The 19,516-nt window shown below is 37.8% G+C and overlaps 1 protein-coding gene across 1 annotated transcript in view; it reads left to right on the top strand.

Annotated features, from left to right (window-relative positions):
- Positions 1 to 19,516, top strand: part of SORCS3 (sortilin related VPS10 domain containing receptor 3) — a 470,892-nt gene that overhangs the window by 223,439 nt on the left and 227,937 nt on the right. The window contains exon 4 of the mRNA XM_063435106.1: positions 4,943 to 5,101. Within this exon, the coding sequence (XP_063291176.1) occupies positions 4,943 to 5,101 (159 nt within the window). The remainder of the gene's footprint in view (positions 1 to 4,942; positions 5,102 to 19,516) is intronic.

Raw genomic sequence — 19,516 nt, forward strand, 5'->3', positions numbered from 1 at the left:
GAAATGCAATTAATCTTAATCACTAGTGGGGAGGATGCATTTGCTGTAGACCGATAATTGCAAGTGGCAGTATACCTTTTAATAAATGAGTTGATCTATTAGCCGCAGAAGTCACTTAACGTTTGTGGAGAGAAATTCGCCAGTCCTTTTAATCGAGCTTTATCCTCTGTGATCCCGCTTAGAACCACAGTTACCTTGATACTGTATCTCCCTTGCAGGAGATCTTCCACCGCAGATCGTAATAGCCATAATTTATTATTAAATAAGGAGATAACAGGTTACTTAGCGCCTTACAATAACAATTGCAAACAGACTGACACAGAGCAAGCATCAAATACAATATCACTAACATAGATATGTTAGAAATGACTGTTACATAGTCAGCTAAGTAACAATGCAAGTATTTTGGACAAAATGTAGAATTTACTTTGCATTCAGATTGGATTCCTGACAATTTAAACTTTAGTAAATATCCACTTAAGTAGACTGGGTTTTCATGGAGTGTTTGAAGCTGTGCAGAATGACTAGAGGCTAACCTAGTGCAATCTGAAATTACACATGGGACAGCCGTATCGGAATCTGTGAGATGGGTACATGGTGAGGTTGTTAGATAAGAAGAGGGGCGAAAACAGAAATCTCTCTGGTCCTTCTAAAATTTTATGATGTCTGTGAATCAAAATGCATATAGACCGTCTTGCTTTAGTACATAGGATTGTATATTAAAGGGACACTAAAGGTACCCAGACCACTTTATCCAAATGAAGGGGTATGGGAGCAGTGCTAATGGAGTTTTAGTCCTGTAATCTAAAACATTGCTGTTTAGTAGATATGGCGATGTTATAATTGCAGAGCTAAACTCATCTCTTCCTGACAGAGGAGCTTCCCTATTGAGAACTGAGTCTGACTTGGATTCAGTGCTTCCCTATGAGAAGCATTTGATTGGACAAGCTCAGTGCTCACTGTGCATGCCCATCTCATCCCCAATGCTTCTCTATAAGAAGCCAGAAAGAAGCCAGGAAGCAACGCCTTCAGGATTATGTCACTGGAGGAGGACCGGAGAGCACACTGAGTGAGTCTAAATGCTTGTATTCCTAATACTTTAGTTATTTTAATCAACTCTCTCTTTACACACACCTTTGGCATGTGCCATATTGAACATATTAAGTTAAAGGGACACTATAGTCACCAAAACAGCATTGGCTTAATGAAGCAGTTTTGGTGTAAAGAGGATGTCTCTGAAGTCTCATAGCTCAATTTCCTGCCACTTGGAGTTAATTCACTTTTGTTTATGCAGCCCTAGTCACACCTCTCTGCATGTGACTTACATAACCTTTGTCATCACTTCCTGTAAAGAAATATCTAATTTTTAAACTTTGTTTACTGCAGAGTCCGTTTCATTTAGAATTTTTTTTATCTCCTGCTCTGTTAATAGCTTGCTAGAGAAAAGTTCAATTTACAGAGCAGGGGATAAACACTTCTAAAGTAAGTTACGTCTGATTAAAAATGATTTTTTTTCCCCATACAGGCTGTGTGAGTCACAGCTAGGGAAGGTGTGGCTAGGCCTGCATAAACAGAAACAAAAGTGATTTAACTCCTAAATGGCTAAGAATTGAACAGTGATACTTCGGAGGCATGATCTATACACCAAAACTGCTGCATTAAGTTAAAGTTGTTGTGGTGACTATAGTGTCCCTTTAAAATAGCCAATTTGGTAATATAGCTGCGTGTATTTTGGCATTACTTTTTATATGTCTTTAACTCACAACCGTTTACTTATCATAGAATAAACCTTTATATTTCCTTTTGTGTAATATCCACCAGCTAACCAAGTGCTGCAGGTGGATTTCCGTTCAATATGCTAAGTATTGCTCTGTTTTGTTTTCTGGGGTTTTTAATGGCATGGGAAGGAGCCGTGAAGTGAGGAGGCCATTTTCAGTTGATTTGGAAATTATTCCACAATAAATCTGCTATAAGTTAAAAGCAGAAATTGGAAACACAATCAATGGAGCATATTGTTAAAACCGGCGTTCTGCGGATCTGCCTACAATAAAGGGTTACTGTGCTTTGCTTGTCGGCAGAAATGAGTAAGTGACACGATGCATCAACTTCATGAGCATAAAGCACTTTTATGGCTAACAGATTTGGGAGAAGCTGTCCAGATGTGTTTTATGTATGATAGCACTTCCAGCAGATATTGGAAGTGCTGGCAATCTAACACATCGTCCCTGGGTGCATTTCCTGAAATTTGTCACCTTTGTTCTATGTACTAATCGACTGTCCTGGGTTCTCTGTATTATTTTGTTACATCCTGTTAACGGCCAGTGGGAATCCTTAGACTCTAGTATCAAGTGAAAGTAAAATTACTTTGTATCCACAGAGAACTTCAAAATGTCTAAACAGATATGGTATTTTCCCTTTGGCACGGAAAATATTGAATTCATTTGCCACCTTTACAAAAATATCACTGCTTCTGATGCATGCTTCATGACCATGTTTGCACAAACATTTTGTCATCTGCATTTATTTATTTTACCACCTATAATTAAAGTTAATATATCCCATTGAAAAAAGAGAAGAAACAAGACAAAAAAAAAAAGGTTTGCCAAATAAAGCACAAAAAAGGCAATATGTAGAGCTTTGCAGAGATAAAATACTCCTTAACCAATAATTCCAAGATCTCTAAAACACTCAAAATGATTAAAAGACAACAAAAATCTCAAAGGTGACAAATCTTCTCTAAATTAAGGAATCATTGCAGTGAATTTGCCTAGAATAGAAGCTGAGATTAAAGTGCCGAACACGTTATTGTAAAATGATTGCTTCGCCAGACTATGCACAAAATCAAATTAGAAAAAGTAAAAAAAAAATAGAATTGGAAACTTCATTAAAGAGAAAAGTCAGGACCATAATGCTAAATCAAAAAGAAAGCAACTAGTGAGTTCAAAAATAGATGTGTTGCCAAAGGATGAATTTTAATACGGAAAGGCAAATGAATCAAGATGAAATTATAGCCAAAGGGGCATCAGCATATTTTAAAATATCTTACAGAATGGTACATAATCAGAACGTATATACTTCATACCTTCCAACTGTCCCGATTCCTATGGAGCAGTCATGATTTAGGACCCATATACCTTAGCCCTGGGTTATGAGTTCTTGCTTTGTTTGGGGACACCAGAGAAAGTCCCGTAGAAGTGCAGCATCAATCAATACATTAGTGAGTGAGCTTGAAACTGATTGAGGTCTACAGCAGCATATGTGTTCTTGAGTAGCATTATGTGCGACTATAGGTGTCTCCTTGATCGTCTGGAAATGTGCATGTGCCAGTACCATATGAATAGGGTTGTCTTATCCACCAGGGTTCCTGAACACATATAATATTATCATATTGACTGGCGGTGCATGGAAATGCTGCCCTGTAGTATGTATAATTTGTGTTCTACATGATTCACAAATTATTTACCACCTGCTTAAGTAAATAATACATTTGACTATTATATACTGCAGGGCAGCATTTTCAATATATGTGATTTCAACAGGGAATATGGCATCCCTGCTGTGTGTGCATAATGTCATGCTTTTTGGGATAGTGAAGTTCCATGTATGTAAGCCATATATCCCTGACTCTCCAGCTGCTTAAGTCCTGATCCTCTTTGTCAAATTCACGCAGAATGAGGATTGTAGTATAATTCTGTACTGAACCAAATGTGAACAGGTGTGTCTTGTTATTAGTGGGTTTGGCTAATTCAGCTTCAGCCATTGCTGGCTGTTGTATAACATGAAGTACACACTTCTCCGTAGTCAAGCACTGGTGATACAATGTCATGTACTTCAGAGCTCCGTAACTTTCACTAGTGTCACTATACAAGCACAATTGCACATACTTGGAGTGTGTTCACCATCAGCAAAAAACAAGCCACTTTGCACAGCAACGCCGGAAGAAAACGTTGGCAATCTAGTTTCTTGATTTAACCCAATCCATCTTTATTTGAATATAAATGAACTGAAGTAGTTGTTCTGCAATATCCTCACTTTGTGATGTTTTTGATAGATACCAATGTCTTCTCCTGTAGAGTTCCACGCACAATGCTCTCTAACTTCTCCTAACATTTACAAACCTACCAAACCAAAAAGTAAAAAAAAAATAGATGGATCACTGCTGACGAGAAACTGTTGTAAACTGCTTTACATTTTCAGGTGCAATACTCGTCTAAAGTGCAACAGGTGACAATAATGTTATAGCTAAAGTGGTGCTTGATTCTTGCTTCCAGATTCCCGTCAACCTTCGAAATTTAAAAAAAGATATAATAATATAGATAACAGTGCAGACTGTAGTTTACAGTGAAAATGTATTAAGTGTGGATTAATTTAAAACAAACATTTTACAGAGTCTTAAAAAGATGTCTCTGATCTTTAAAAAGGCACGTCGGTCAACTTCGATGTGACCTCTTCCCCTCTTTTTCGCTCATGGTTTCCTTGCAACGATGGGATTATTTTTCCATAAACCACAGCTCATTGTTGTGTGTCTTCTCTCTCTCTCTCTCTCTCTACTTATAGTACCTTTATAAAGTGCAAATTCTTGGCACAGTTGACATTACAACATACAGTACAGAAACTATACATCCATAAATAATGGGAGAGAGAAGGTCTAGAATCGGGTGTATTTGATGTAAAATATTTAGCATCAGAATGTTTTCCTAGTCTAGCATTTGATATACTTTGCCATAATGCTCTGAATGTGCAATTCCTTCTGGATAATATTGCATGTAGGTAAGATAATGCAGATATAAACCTCTGAACACCGAAAGACCCTCGGGAACCCAACCTGAAAAAGTACATGTCTTTATATGTGTTACTAACAATGCTTTACTGACTGCGGCTGGCCACAAATAAAAAAAAAGAGATTGTATTTCCTTATCCACTGTTTTGTGTTGTCTTTCAGATTATGCTGCTGAGCGATCCTGACGTTGAGAGCAGTATATTGATCAGCTCGGATGCTGGAGCTACTTATCAAAAATACCGACTGAATTTTTACATTCAGAGTCTGCTCTTTCATCCGAAACAGGAGGATTGGGTGCTAGCATATAGTCTGGATCAAAAGGTAAGGGTTTAACATGAATCCCAATGCTAGCCTGCTGAAAATGGGGTTCTTGCCTGCAGAGCTATATAGAAATAATGAAGGCAGAAAGAAATAATGAAAATGATACATGATATATTTGTAATATTTAATGCCTCCCAGATTGTAAAATAGAATAAATTATGATTGCCAGACTATCGATTCTTAATTTGTGATAAATTAATTTTAAGAGATAAAGATACTTTTGATCGAAAATCTAAATTTATTTTTAAATTTAGTTTGAACCTCAGACATTAATAATTAAAAGTGGAAATAATAAATGGACAACATCTTAAGTTGTGCTGACAGATGTTATTTTAAACATTTCAAATGTGTTTCCATAATTATGTTAAGCCTACTTCTGTAATTTGTGGTGATTTCTCAAGTGACGTGTAAGAATTACGCCAGGTTAGTCAAGTTTGAAAATAAATCTCTAAATATTTTCAGTTTTCTTCTTAACTTGGCTACGTTAACCTATGTTTGCCCATTGGTTGTCAGTGCACCTCACAATATTTAGTGAGTGAACCCCTTTATGTCATTATATGATTTACTCACAAAATTTGGAAGTGTGGAAAACTCGCAAGAAATTGTACATTTTAAATAAAATCAAGAGGAATTATCAAAACCTTAAAAATTAAGATATTTTTCCAGATGGGCACTTTAGTCCTAATTTTTCAATGGTTTTGTATTAAAAACCCTAGAATCTCTAGTACGTATCTTACACATGCCATCGTGATGACTGGTTGCCTACTTCCTTTGTAGAAAAAAGAAAGTTAAAAAAGCAAATGTTTGCTGAAAAAAATAATAATATTAATCTAATGTTGTTTTCCTACCCCAGCATGAAGAGAGTTCTAGAAATCACTTGCCTTTCTAATATTTAATAAACAAATCTATATTGCCTAAAAAGTAATTGCAAATTGACCTGCCCCACTGACAATTGAAAGTGTAATAGAGTCTAGACTTGGTATCAAATGATGGTATTTAAAAAGTTCCCAAATGGCAACTAGTGGAGATATAGAGAATAGGAACATATTGGCATCAAGTGATGGAATCTAGAAGAGTCTCAGAGTCTCTAGAAGAGTCTCAGTGAAGAAATCTAAAATAGCCAACTTCTGGTCCCTACTCTCTAGACGTATATCTAGAAGAGGACAACCACTGCATCTAGTGGCAAAATCTAGATGTTGCCAAACTTGTATCTAGAAGAAAACGTGTATCTAAAGAAAACTGTGATGTCATTTTACATTTCTACTTGTTTGTGAAGTATATTATTGTTATTTTTCATAATAATTGTCTGACAACTTCCCCATATTTCTGTCTGCAATGTTATTTTTAATAATCTTGGGTCAGAATCATCTGCATCCATGATCACTCTTACTAAACTCAGCTCTTCTAGACATATTTATTTTATACATTCTCAGGTATATTTATTTTAGTTTAAAAAAAAAAAAAAATTAAATATGCTTAGAACAGGGGTTCCCAAAAGGTAGATCCCCAGATGTTTTAAAACTACAGCTTCCATGATGCTTTGTCATTGAAAAGGCATTCTAAAGGCATGCAAAGCATCCATGAAGTTGTAGTTGTAGTTCTAAAACATCTGGGGATCTACATTTTGGGTGCCTCTTCTCTGGAAGATGGTCCATGCAGTAGACAAAGTAATGCTACACAGTCATGTGTACTTCAGGCTCTGAACACTGCTCAAGGAAAGACAACTTTCAAAGCTGCAGTCGGGCTAGTTAGCGTGACCTTGGGTTCTGATCCAAGATCATTTAAATTAGCTCTGCATTCATTAAAGAAATAACTGAAAATATAAAAGTTAAGTGCCACAAACAATTAAAAATCTAAGCTAGATGATGGTTTTCTTTCAAATGTAACTATTTAGCAATAGACATCACAGTCCAGTTCAGTTCAGACAAACAATGAATTAGAAGACATATTCAGTGTTATTTGCCAAAGTGAGAACTATCAGGAATTTAAAGTCAATTTGAAGTCAATTTAAAATTTAAGGACAAAATTGTTGCTTTGCAAAACATTCTCAAAGTCAGTTCAGAAACGTTGTCCTTAAGTTTGAAACTCACTTTCAATTCACTCGGAACTCCCGGCAATTCTTTCTTTAGCAAATTAACCTGATTGGCTCTTGTTCTTAACCTATCATATTGTTTAATGAAAGTAAAGGTCAGAACTTATAAGATTGATTGACAGGGAGACAAGATTGAGACATTCAATTCCAAGAAAGATCGAAAAGCAGTGTGCTTTTATGCATTCTGAATTTTATTTTTCAGACTTCACAAACACATATTTAAATACAAGGAGATAAGTAAACATAACATTAACAATTCTGGGTAGAGAAATTCCTCCCTTAAGTGAGACACACCATTATTATCTTTAAAATACTGAGTTGCTCTATATCTGATGTACTCGGGCTATATAATTTTTATGTTTTATGTCAATGAAGGGCAATGATATCATCAAGTGTATAACATGAGTTTCATCTGACCATTAATACTGATAACAGATCCAGCAAGAGTGTGTTGCACAAAATTGACACTTGGTTATGATCACACCTCGGCTCTTAAAATCTTTATAGCAATGATTGCTTTTTCTTGTTGACAACTTTGCATAAAGAAGTTATAAGACAGACTGCCATATACAGCTCATAAAGCCGAACGGAGAGAAGCAGAGATTGACTGTTACTCTATATCAAAACCAGGCTAAGATAGTATTATGATGCAACTACACTTGCCTCTGCATAATAAAACATTTTTATTTTACCTGCAAAGTCTATATACTTTTAATGTGAGGCAGAGAAAGGTTATTTAAAGAAAGAAAACAAAAACTACTTGACGTGCATTCACTAAACAGTAAAACGCGTCAGTTGAAAGCCAAACTGCAAAATTGAGGTTAGATTAGGCAAGCTGTAGGTGTTATACCTGAGTTGTAGAATTTTTTGAACTCGACTATTTTGACTCTATTTTTTCAGATTGATTTTGTAATTCACTGCAGTTGATTGTTTTGTGTATAGCCTTTTTGGCTTTCAGGTTTAGTAACTTTTGGGACATTTATTTTTCACCCACTGCGGAGCTGAATTATGCTCACTATAAATGGCTTCTTTGTTATGTAGGAAACTAAGAAATTATTACATGGATATGGAAGTATTGAGAAACATGCATTTTATGCATTATACTGCAGTGGGAAAGCCTTGGATTTTACAAAAATCAGGGAATCAGGCGATAACAATAGTGGGTAGAGACCAACAATAACTACTTGATTAACCTCTTATTATTCACATGATGGAAACACTCCATTGTTTCTGTCTGCTATAAAATGCAAACTCTAGCCATGAAAAATAAGAAAATCATCAATTCCATAACTTTACATATAAATGCAGATACTTTTATTTCATAAGATCTACCAACATTTCGACATTCATGTAATTTTAACTATGCAGAGGTATACTTGGAGGTTTTGATCAGAACAGGGTGGTCTTTTTATGATTTATTTAGCATCTATTTTGCCAGGTAGAAACACTTGCAATGCTGCTTTTCTGGGCATGGTGATCCTCTTAGTCCCTGCTCTTGGACTCTTGCTGTCATTGCACTTAGGCCACTTGTCCATTACCCTTCTTCCTTTGGTCTCTTACTCACAGTCACATCAGCCTTCACGTCTCTCACTCTTGGTGACAACTTATCTGCTCTGTTCCCAGATCTGCTACCAGTGACACAATTCCTTTAACTTCATTCTCCAAATCACTATTCTCTTATACGCAATACCAGTGTTTCTTTGATTTAGTCAAAATCTCCTACCTAAAGTGGGTAGGTCTAGCACCATAAGTGCCACTAATTTTTATTGTCAATGTAGAATCCCATTATCCTTAGTCTTCTCAATGCATATGACTCTTACCCATAGTGGCAAGGACACTTACCCTCAGCCACCCATGGCCAATGTCTCTTACCCTCAGCCAGCCAGCACCAAGGTCTCTTACAATAAACCAGCCATGGCCAAGGTCTCTTACCCTCAACCAGTCTGTCAGTGCTCAGCATCATATCCAGAGGTTATCTTTGGAAAATAGACTTAGGAGTGCTGCCAGCATTGCTGTAGAGGTTGAAGGGGTTGGGGACCAGCCTATCAGTGCTCAGACCATACGCCGCACACTGCATCAAATTGGTCTGCAATGCTGTCATCCCAGAAGGAAGCCTCTTCTAAAGATGATGCACAATAAAGCCAGCAAACAGTTCGCTGAAGACAAGCAGACTAAGGACATGGATTACTGGAACCATGTCCTGTGGTCCGATGAGACCAAGATAAACTTGGTGTCAAGCATGGGTGGAGGCAACCAAGTGAGGAGTACAAAGACAAGTGTGTCTTGCCTACAGTCAAGCAGAGTGGTGGGAGTGTCATGGTCTAAGCTTGCAGGAGTGCTGCCAGCACTGGGGAGCTACAGTTCATCGAGGGAACCATGAATGCCAACATGTACTGTGACATACTAAAGCAGAGCATGATCCCCTCCCTTCAGAGACTGGGCTGCAGGGCAGTATTCCAACATGATAATGACCCCAAACACACCTCCAAGACAACCACTGCCTTGCTAAAGAAGCTGAAGGTAAAAGTGATAGACTGGCCAAGCATGTCTCCAGACCTAAACCCTATTGAGCATCTGTAGGGCATCCTCAAATGGAAGGTGGGGGAGCGCAAGGTCTCTAACATTCACCAGCTCCGTGATGTCGTCATTGAGGAGTGGAAGAGAGTTCCAGTGGCAACCTGTGAAGCTCTGGTGAACTCCACGCCCATGATGGTTAAGGCAGTGCTGGAAAATAATGGTGGCCACACAAAATATTGAAACTTTGGGCCCAAATTTCCACCTTTAGAAGTGTACTCACTTTTGTTGCCAACGATTTAGACATTAATGGCTGTGCTGAGTTATTTTTAGGGGACAGCAAATTTACACTGTTATATAGGCTGTACAATTACTACTTTACATTGTAGCAGAGTGTAATTTCTTCAGTGTTGTCACATGAAAAGATATAATAAAATATTTACAAAAATATGAGGGGTGTATTCACTTTTGTGGGAAAGATACTGTACTTTCGCAGTCACAAAAGTTAAGCTCACAGGTCTATAATTTCCAGTTAAAGAGTTTGAACTCTTTTTGAATATAGGAACAACATCGGCCTTCCTCCAATCCTGAACAATTCCCAAAAGAAAATAATCCTGAAAGATTAAAAACAGAGGTTCACTTATTTCCACACTTAAGTACTCATGAGTGAATAACGCCAGGCCCCAGAGCTTTGTTTACATTAACTTTCTTTCTTTCGTTGCTGCAGTACCTTGTCTTGAGTCATCCAATCATTTTCTGCAAGTTTTTTTCCCACAATCCATTGCATATCTCTTGCCATAGGTTCATTCTTAATATATTCTGAGGAAAAATACTTATTTAACATGTCTGCCTTTTAACTAACATATCCGTATCTGTGTTCACTGTATCTACACTTTCATTTTTCTTTTTTTTAGAACTTTTCTAGTTTAGCACATCTAATCACATTTTTGCATGCATTATTGCCTTTCTTATATCTTATATAGAATGCCTCTGCTTGTCTAAATAAAATGCTTTAAATGCCCTTTTTCATTTTACATTTCTCGGTTTACCTTCCCACTAAACCACATTGGTTTTGTAACCGCTGGTTCCCTTATTGACCACTATAACATCTTAAAGCATAAAACTTAGCAGGGCTAACCATACAGATATCTTAGCCATAATTTTAAATAGTTAGTGTAAGAGATCCTCTATTTAACATATATAAATAATTGAGAATACAATATAAAATAAGGATTGTCTTGGAAACAATAAAGTTTTGTCTTTTTAGATATTTTTTATATAAAAATATAAAGATAGACATATAAAATCCATTACAATAATTTATAACAGAGTTTATTAGATTAAACAAAATGCTTGCAAATATCAATAAGAGAATAACATACCCTCCTGAACATGTCCTCATGTCAGCCTCTCTGTCATTTTAAGATGGAGCATCTGTCTCCAAATCTCTGCTCTGTCCCTTAACATTTAAAAGTACACCTATTTATACCTTAGGTGTCGTCATTTTAGGGTCACCATAGTTCATATATGAAAAAATAACTTCTTTTACTTTTATTCATATTAGGACCTCCCTTAACTTGGTAAAAATACAAGGCCATAACTAAAGGGTGTACACGTCATGGGAATTTGCCTGACTTAGGTCAAGATGGCATCTTAAAGTCTGAACATCTTTATCTACTTATGGTTTCCGCAGTATATTATGTACTGAAGTAGCATAGCCTTGAAGCTTGTTTATGCATTATTGTTATTGTATTTCATCTGGGACAAAATGGCGTAAACATATTATGCACTGAAGGTAAGTAAGAAGTTATTGCTTAAAGAAACATGTATGAAAAACAATATGTTCCATTTCTAACACCTTGTCAGTTTGCAATATCGCTTAAAGGGAAACTCCAGTGCCAGAAAAACGATCTGTTTTCCTGGCACTGGAGGGTCCCTCTCCCTCCCACCCACCAATCCCCAGTTACTGAAGGGATGAAAACCCCTCCAGTCACTTACCTGAGGCAGCGGCGATGTCCCTTGCCGCTGTCTCCTCCTCTGCGACGCTCCTCCTCTGTATTGCGTCGGCTGGTGGGCGAGACTGATCCCGCCCACCGGCCAAGGAGACCGCGCATGCGCATTCAGTCTCCCCATAGGAAAGCATTGAAAACGAATTTCAATGCTTTCCTATGGGGATTTGAGCGACGCTGGAGGTCCTCACACAGCGTGAGGACGTCCATCGACGCTCTAGCACAGGTTTCCTGTGCTATAGAGCAGGAAGTTCCCTCTAGTGGCTGTCTAACAGACAGCCACTAGAGGTGGAGTTAACCCTGCAAGGTAATTATTGCAGTTTATAAAAAACTGCAATAATTACACTTGCAGGGTTAGGAGTAGTGGGAGTTGGCACCCAGACCACTCCAATGAGCAGAAGTGGTCTGGGTGCCTGGAGTGTCCCTTTAAAGACAAAGTACACAGTTTGAGGAATACAATATTTCATTTTAAAACTTGTAATATTTGCATTTGCCCATAACAGTTTCAGTTTATTTGTTTTGTATTTATTATCCAATGGTACATACTGAGAAGTGTACTTTTCTAACATTTGTTTGAAGATATGCCATTTATACTCAGTTTTATTTTTCAATAAAGTGTTTATGCCAGTCAATATGTTGAAAAGCTGCCTGAATCTTATGGAAAATTATATGCTTTAATATATTTCCATTTTTAAGTTCATTTAAAAACACACACCATATTGTGATCACTTTTTCCCAAGTGCACCCTACTTGAACATTAGTCAAAAGATCAACATCATTTGTCATCCTTTTTAGTAGTTGCTTGTACCAGTTGTGACATGAAGGTGATATTTAACAGATTCAAAAACCTGATTTTCTTTGCTGAATTACTAGTCCCTCTATCCCAATTTATGTCCAAGTAATTAAAATATCCAATAATTAATGTGTTACCCAGATGGGCAGCTTTCCCAATTTGTTCTGACAGCTTTTCTTTCTCATCAATATCAACATTAAGTGGTTTATAACACATCACAACCAATAATTGATTTCCTTTCTTTTGCCCCAAGCAGATATCTACCCATAAAGCAGCTAAATTTTCCTCATCACGTTCCGCTTGCTTAATATTTGGCTTTAACTCATGGTTGACACACGAAGATACCCCACCACCTTTCCTGTTTTTTTCTATCCTTCCTAAATAATTTGTAACCATTTAAGTTAACTGCCCAGTCATGTGTCTCATCCCACCAGGTTTCTGTTATGCCAAGTATATCATATTGCTCTGTGTATGCTAATAGTAAGCATACATTTAATATTATCACGAGTCTCTTGTATGTGGATTTTTATTACTTGTATTTATATGAATTTTTATTACTATTACATACCTCCACTGTTCTGAACTTGCCCCTCCCCATCTCCATCCCCCTTGCACTGTGCTAAAGCCCATCTCCTTTCTGTACTATCTTCATTTTGTAGATTTCTGTGTCCCTCCCCCTACCTCTAGTTTAAAATCTCCTCCAACCTTCTAGCCATCCTGTCCCCCAGCACAGTAGACCATCTTGTGTTTAGGTGCAATTCATCACAGCTATGTGTAAAGATTGTACACAAGTGCAAAATCAGCCTGTTCTCTAATAAGTCCAAATTCTACTTTCTAAATCAATACTTCAGAACCGCTTTACCCTCCCTTATCTCCCACTGCCTTTCTATTGCAGAGCGCGGCACAGGCAATATACCACCTTGGAGGTCTAATTCCCTGAATTCATTTTTTAGGACCCTCCATTTTTCTCTGACTTTCTCAATGGTACCGATATGGACCATGACACCTGGGTCATCCCTATCACCTCCCAATAATCCCTCCACTCTGTCAGCAACATGCAGGACTCAAGCACCCGGGAGACAGCAAACTGCCTGGTTGAGACGATCAGAGTGGCAGATTACCCTATCTACTTTCTTAATAATAGAGTCCCTACCACCACAACCTGACTAGCCTTTCTAACATTCTCATCCACATCCATAATAAACAGGTTATTCACTTGGCTGTTAGAAGAAACAGCTTCCTCCAGTACACCTACTTCTAAGCTGATTCTCCCAACACCTTCACTCAAATGGGCACATCTTTTAGGTTCTAGTCAGAACTATCTAAACATTTCATCTTCCCACCCCCTGCTACTATGTAATACAGTTACACAGCTACATGCCTGTTTAAGAACTTTCTTATCGCCTCCCAATTAGCTAGAGGTATCCACTAAACTTTGCTCGGTAAGCAGCAGACCCCAAGATTGCCAGTTTGTCTCAATGTTGCAGTTTGCTTCACTAGATCTTCAATACAAGCTCTTCCAATATTTGTACACATCATTGTACATCATGTTATTAACATTTATTGAATGATGACTATAAACACTATAAATGGTAGATTTTGCCCAACTCACAGAATATTCTTCTGAAGTTTATTTGCTAAATCATTATGCAAATATAGGGAAATTAAAGCCAAAGTTAAATCCCAAATCACGCTGAATATTTTTATAGTCCTAATTAGTACACAGTATTTAGGCTAGCAATTAGCCCCCATCAAGCCAATTTGAAGTGAAAATAGATGCCTTGATTACAAAACTCATTAGTGAAGAAGTACCTGTCTTCATAACCAGTTCATTTCAAATTCATAAGCTAAATAATGCGAACTGCGTTTTCCGCATGTTTTTGATTTATAGAAATAATGATATTAAACCTTCATAATAATAATGTAAACGGTGCATTCCCAGGAGTTAACCAGCTCGGTATAATATTATAATTTTTTTGTTGATTTTATAAACCAATATTCTTCAAGAAAGTTAATTTATTGTTTATATATTATGTTGTGAAAAGTTTATTTTTTTAATATAACTGTTTTAGGTGTTTTGTTATAATAATTATTAATAATTATACTATTGTTATGGAAAATACTTATCTAATAACCCCCTTGCACGCACTGCTCTAAGATTAGTTGGACATTTTTTATAAGAGGTTAGTCAAGGAGAGATGCAAGCATAGTACTTTATAGGTCACCAATGCAGGTACATAGACAATTATTTCACAAACATCTTGAAAATTGGGAATCCCTTTTTTAAAAAAAATCTAAAAGAAATAAAATGAATGGAAAAACAAAGACATCAAAGACTGAGGGAAAAAAGGAGGAGCTTGGTTTGATGGGGAAAAGCCCTGCTGGATAGCTATATGTTGTTTTTTTTTTTTTTTTTCTAAATTTTGCGATGGTAACAAATGGTTCTGATATTTATGGAAGGGGAATTCTAGAAGTATGCATCATAAGCTGATGAAAACCGACCCGAGCAATATATTCTGCACAAGTTAATGGTGTGGCCAAATTCAGTTTTGCGTGAAAACGGTCTTTGATTGGCAATGGCGGTATTAAATTAGAACATATAAAAAAAGGAAACATATATAAATATAAAGTAAAAGATTTAATTGTAAAACTATGTAAGTAATATTATTTCTATAAATGTTTTTTGTGAACATTTCAAACATATGTAACGACACATCAGTCAATGAAAGTGTGACGCCACATGATATGTAGAAACACCAGAAGCTAAAAGAGTAAATGTTATTAATTAGCTAAGTAGAGTTAAAGTGTAAACATATAAGGAAAGTCATACATCTTCTTTAAGCATGTTGTACAAGTAAATTTGAAATACATTCTTTCAATACATTCATACCAGGGGTGCCCGACAGATAGACCCCCAGAGTTGCAAAACTTTGTTTAGAACGCTTTGTGATTTGTTGGGTCTGGTATGCTTTTCCTTGCATTATTTCGATCAATATAAGTGATGTGATTCCATGTGGGAGCTGTGTTATTAGCATGTCAACTCAAATGCTTTTATCTTGAAAGGCCACAAGTTTCATTGGATGAATTATATCCGGTGGTTTGAGAAACACATTTTCAGTTGTAGGAACAATCCTGGCCATTACTGTGCTTTAATAATTTCAGCTTTTTAACCCACCTCTACCCACATCCAACCCTGGAGAATTCAGAGAAATGAGCAATAGCAGTGTTAAAAATACTAATTGGTGGATTCCATGTTAGTTAGTGAGATCTTAAGATGTAATGGGACTATGCCCAATGACAGGAAGCCAATAGCAGTTCACTGTCTGGGAATGATAGCAGTGGTAATTCACATTCTTACCTCTCCCAATTTTCCATTTAGGAGCCCAGGTTTATTTTTCATTAGACTAGTCTCACAACCTCTTGTACATTACCCTTACTAACCAGGGCCAAGTGTCTTCTCTACCTTGCATCAGCCTTTCCTACCTTCCTCTCTCTCTTTACCATTATCTTTCTATTTCTTTTAATGGTTTCCTAATTCTCTTTTCACATTTTTTTTCCCCTCTATCTCATCATCAAATTTCCCTCATCCTCATGTAAAGTTTATGGGCCGGCTATTATACACTCAAAGCTAATGCTGAGAAACATTTTATTTTCTAGTAATGAAAGATACTATTTCAAAACCTCTGGTCAGTGGGTTTATTCACTAAACCAGAAATTATGAGGAATTGAGGAAGGGAACTCAAAATGTAAATCAAAATATCCAAGATTGAAAATAATTGAGCTGAACATGTTCCCCATCTGTTTAGGTCTATAATATAGAATTCCCATGCTAATCCTGCACGAGGGTATATGTCTGGGGGTGGCATCCTGTTGTAGTACATTTGGGTCTCTAGTGAGGGGACAGGGACTTTAGTGTGCTGGGGGCTAGTGGCTATGGTGGAGGTATAGGGGATGTAGTGGGGGTAATAAGGGCTGTGTGGGGTTATAGGAACTGTACTAGGGGGATAATAAGGGCTATAGTGGAGAGATAGAGGCTGTAGTAGGGGGATATTGGCCATAGTGGGGAGATAGGAGCAGAGGACAGTGACTTTAGTGTGGGTAAAGGTCCTACAGTAGATGAATTGGGGCTGTAGTAGGATATTAGGGACTATAGTGAGGTGACAGGGGCTGTCGTGTTGTGACATGGGCTATAGTGGGGTTACAGGCTGTAGTGCGGTTACAGGGCTGTAGTGGGAGGATAGGGACTATTGTGGGGTAGGTAGTGAGTATAGTGGTGAAACATCAGGCTGTAGTGTGGTGACAGAAGCTATAGTGGGGTGATAGGGGATGTAGTGGGAGATAGGGGCTTAAGTGGGTTGGTAAGGTATGTATTGGGGTGACAGGGTCTGTAGTGGGGTGTCTGGAGCTGTAGTGTGGGGACAGGAGTTATAGTGGGATAAAAAGGGGCTATCGTTGAGGATAGGGGCTATGAGGGGTAGGGGAGATAATGGGTGGGAGGGGCTATAGTGGGGTAAAAGGGACTGTAGTGAGGATGTTAAAGTTTATTCGGCCCTCTCTGAGGCTTACCTTGGGCTATGAAAGGAGGAATCCTGATCTTTGGTACTCCAATGGAGTAGGAAGCATATCTGCACCCCTAGTAGTTGGCTTCTTCTGGCGCCAAGAAATGTACCAGAGCATAGCTGTGGTCACCTGCTGTAACACTCTGATAATATAGTACAGACGAGGGAGATCTTTAATTCTCGCACCAGCCATGCTGCTCCTCTCCTGCTTGCCCCCATGAGGCCAATACTTTTGGTTAATCTGCTGCTGGCTGTGTGTTTGCATTTCTAAATCATGTCCAATATACTGAATTTGCCACAATCAATACGCAGAAACATCTCAAAGATGATCCAGAGAAATGGGATGCATCTGAGCTAAATTTCAAGTTTCGTAGTGAAGGGTCAGAATCCGTATGTAAATCTAGATAAGGCAGATGTAATGTTTGCTCCGATGGAGACCAGGGTTTTACTATTTCACATGAAAACCAAGAATTCTGTATTTAGCGACTCTTATTAATTTCTACGGGAGACATTAACCCCTTAAGGACACATGACGTGTGTGACACGTCATTATTCCATTTTATTCCAGAAGTTTGGTCCTTAAGGGGTTAAAACTTTTGACATCCACTGATTGCTGCTCCTTAAACATTACATTTGTAGCTTGAAAAAAGCTAGTAATCACGAACAATGGGGAGAGTCATTTTAGCGATTACGGTACTAACGTGTCACGTGATTGTGACAAGTTTGGAAACAAGCCAGATGTGTTTATCAGGAAAAATACAATTAATAGTACAAATTTAAACCACCGTGTTTAAGTCAGTCCCAAAACTGAGTTCCTCCATTTTTACATTAGAAATAAAAATTGCTAAAAAATAAAAACTATTCTGTCATTAAAAAACAAAACAAAACAAACAAACAAACACTATCAAACAAACAAAACAAGCAGCTTTGCACCTGTCAGCACATAGATCCTCCCACAGCAATATCTTCATGGAGGCAGAGATAATAGGTGATCTAGAGGGAACATCGTACGAGGAGGATAAATGAAAACAATGCTTGGACACCACAATTAACTGAATTGTGGAGTCCATTGCTAGCTCTTTAAAGGTTTACTCCAAGCACTATAACCACTTTAGTGAATTGAAGTGGTCATGGTGTTTGGAGTGTGTATCTGGAGTGTTTGAATGTTGCATGTACAAATATTAACCCTTCTGCTGCCTTCCTTAGCTGACTTGGAACAAGAGATTCAGGTATGTTAATATCAACCCTCCCTCCCCACTCACACACACACACATGCTGCCTTTACCCGCAGTCTACTATCACTGACCTCCCATCCCCTTCATCGAGGCAGTGACATCAGCCGAGGAGAATTGGGCTAAAGGGAGAATTTGTCATTACTGCTGGATGGTGGGGGGGATGGGTGGACCAGGCTAGGAAGGGTTACTCCAATCCTTTAATACACATTTGAAAGAAAACCGAGCTTCACATGCATTTTTAACACTAGTTATAGGTGATTTCAATGTTTGATTCAGTTGTGTAAGTTCCATAAAATATATGATTCTCCTTTAAGGCTTCATATGTTAACTTCGGTATCAGAATCCCAGAGATGAATTTTGTTCATGGGTCTAATATCGTTATTTATCATCCTGTAGCTAATGTCATGGCCACACTCCTATACAGCTCTTCCCCAAAGATATCTGCAGATTTGAGCAGTCACACTGAATTCAGGTTTGTTTCCAGAGATTCGTCACATTTAATAATGTGGCAGGAACCTCTGGGGTCGAATATTTTATGGAGGGCTTCCTGGAACTCGGGAGTTCTGTGTCTTCTAAATGATCAGAGCTCAGCTCTTTATCACGCTCTTCAAGTCTCACTTTCCAGATGATGTGGATACGCACTGCAAGATCGAGCAACTCTGCTGTAAACCAGTTTTAATAAGGTAATGTGTCAGAAACCAGCCACTTCCCAGGGGTAAAGCACCCGCCCTTGAATAATGTTTGTCTGCAAGTGTGTGTTGGGACTATATGTTCATTAGGCAGCCGAGCTGAACTTTCCTGCTGCTTATCATGTTGTCTAATTGCTTTGTGAATAAAACTTGGCTTCCATTTCTATTTATATCCCAGGATAACACGCAGCAGACCTGTAAATCCCTCCTACTAATCTGTGCTCAGTTTCTGATACACATGTTGCAGTTTCAATGCGCCAAACTCACTGAGACATCCCAGCCTGCCTGGGATACTTTTATACAAAGTGTATTTGTACAGTATTTATTAGGTTATTTTTTTGAAGATACTCTACAATGAAAAAAATAAATCCCAATATAAAATGTGAAAATTGCCCCTTAAAGGAACACTATAATCACCAAAACAACTTTAGATTAAAAGGACATTATAGTCACCAAAACAACTTTACCTTACTGAAGCAGTTTTGATGCATAGATCATGCCGCTATAATCTCACTGTTCACGTC

This window comes from Pelobates fuscus, chromosome 10 (assembly GCF_036172605.1).
Source record: "Pelobates fuscus isolate aPelFus1 chromosome 10, aPelFus1.pri, whole genome shotgun sequence".
Lineage (NCBI taxonomy): Eukaryota > Metazoa > Chordata > Amphibia > Anura > Pelobatidae > Pelobates > Pelobates fuscus.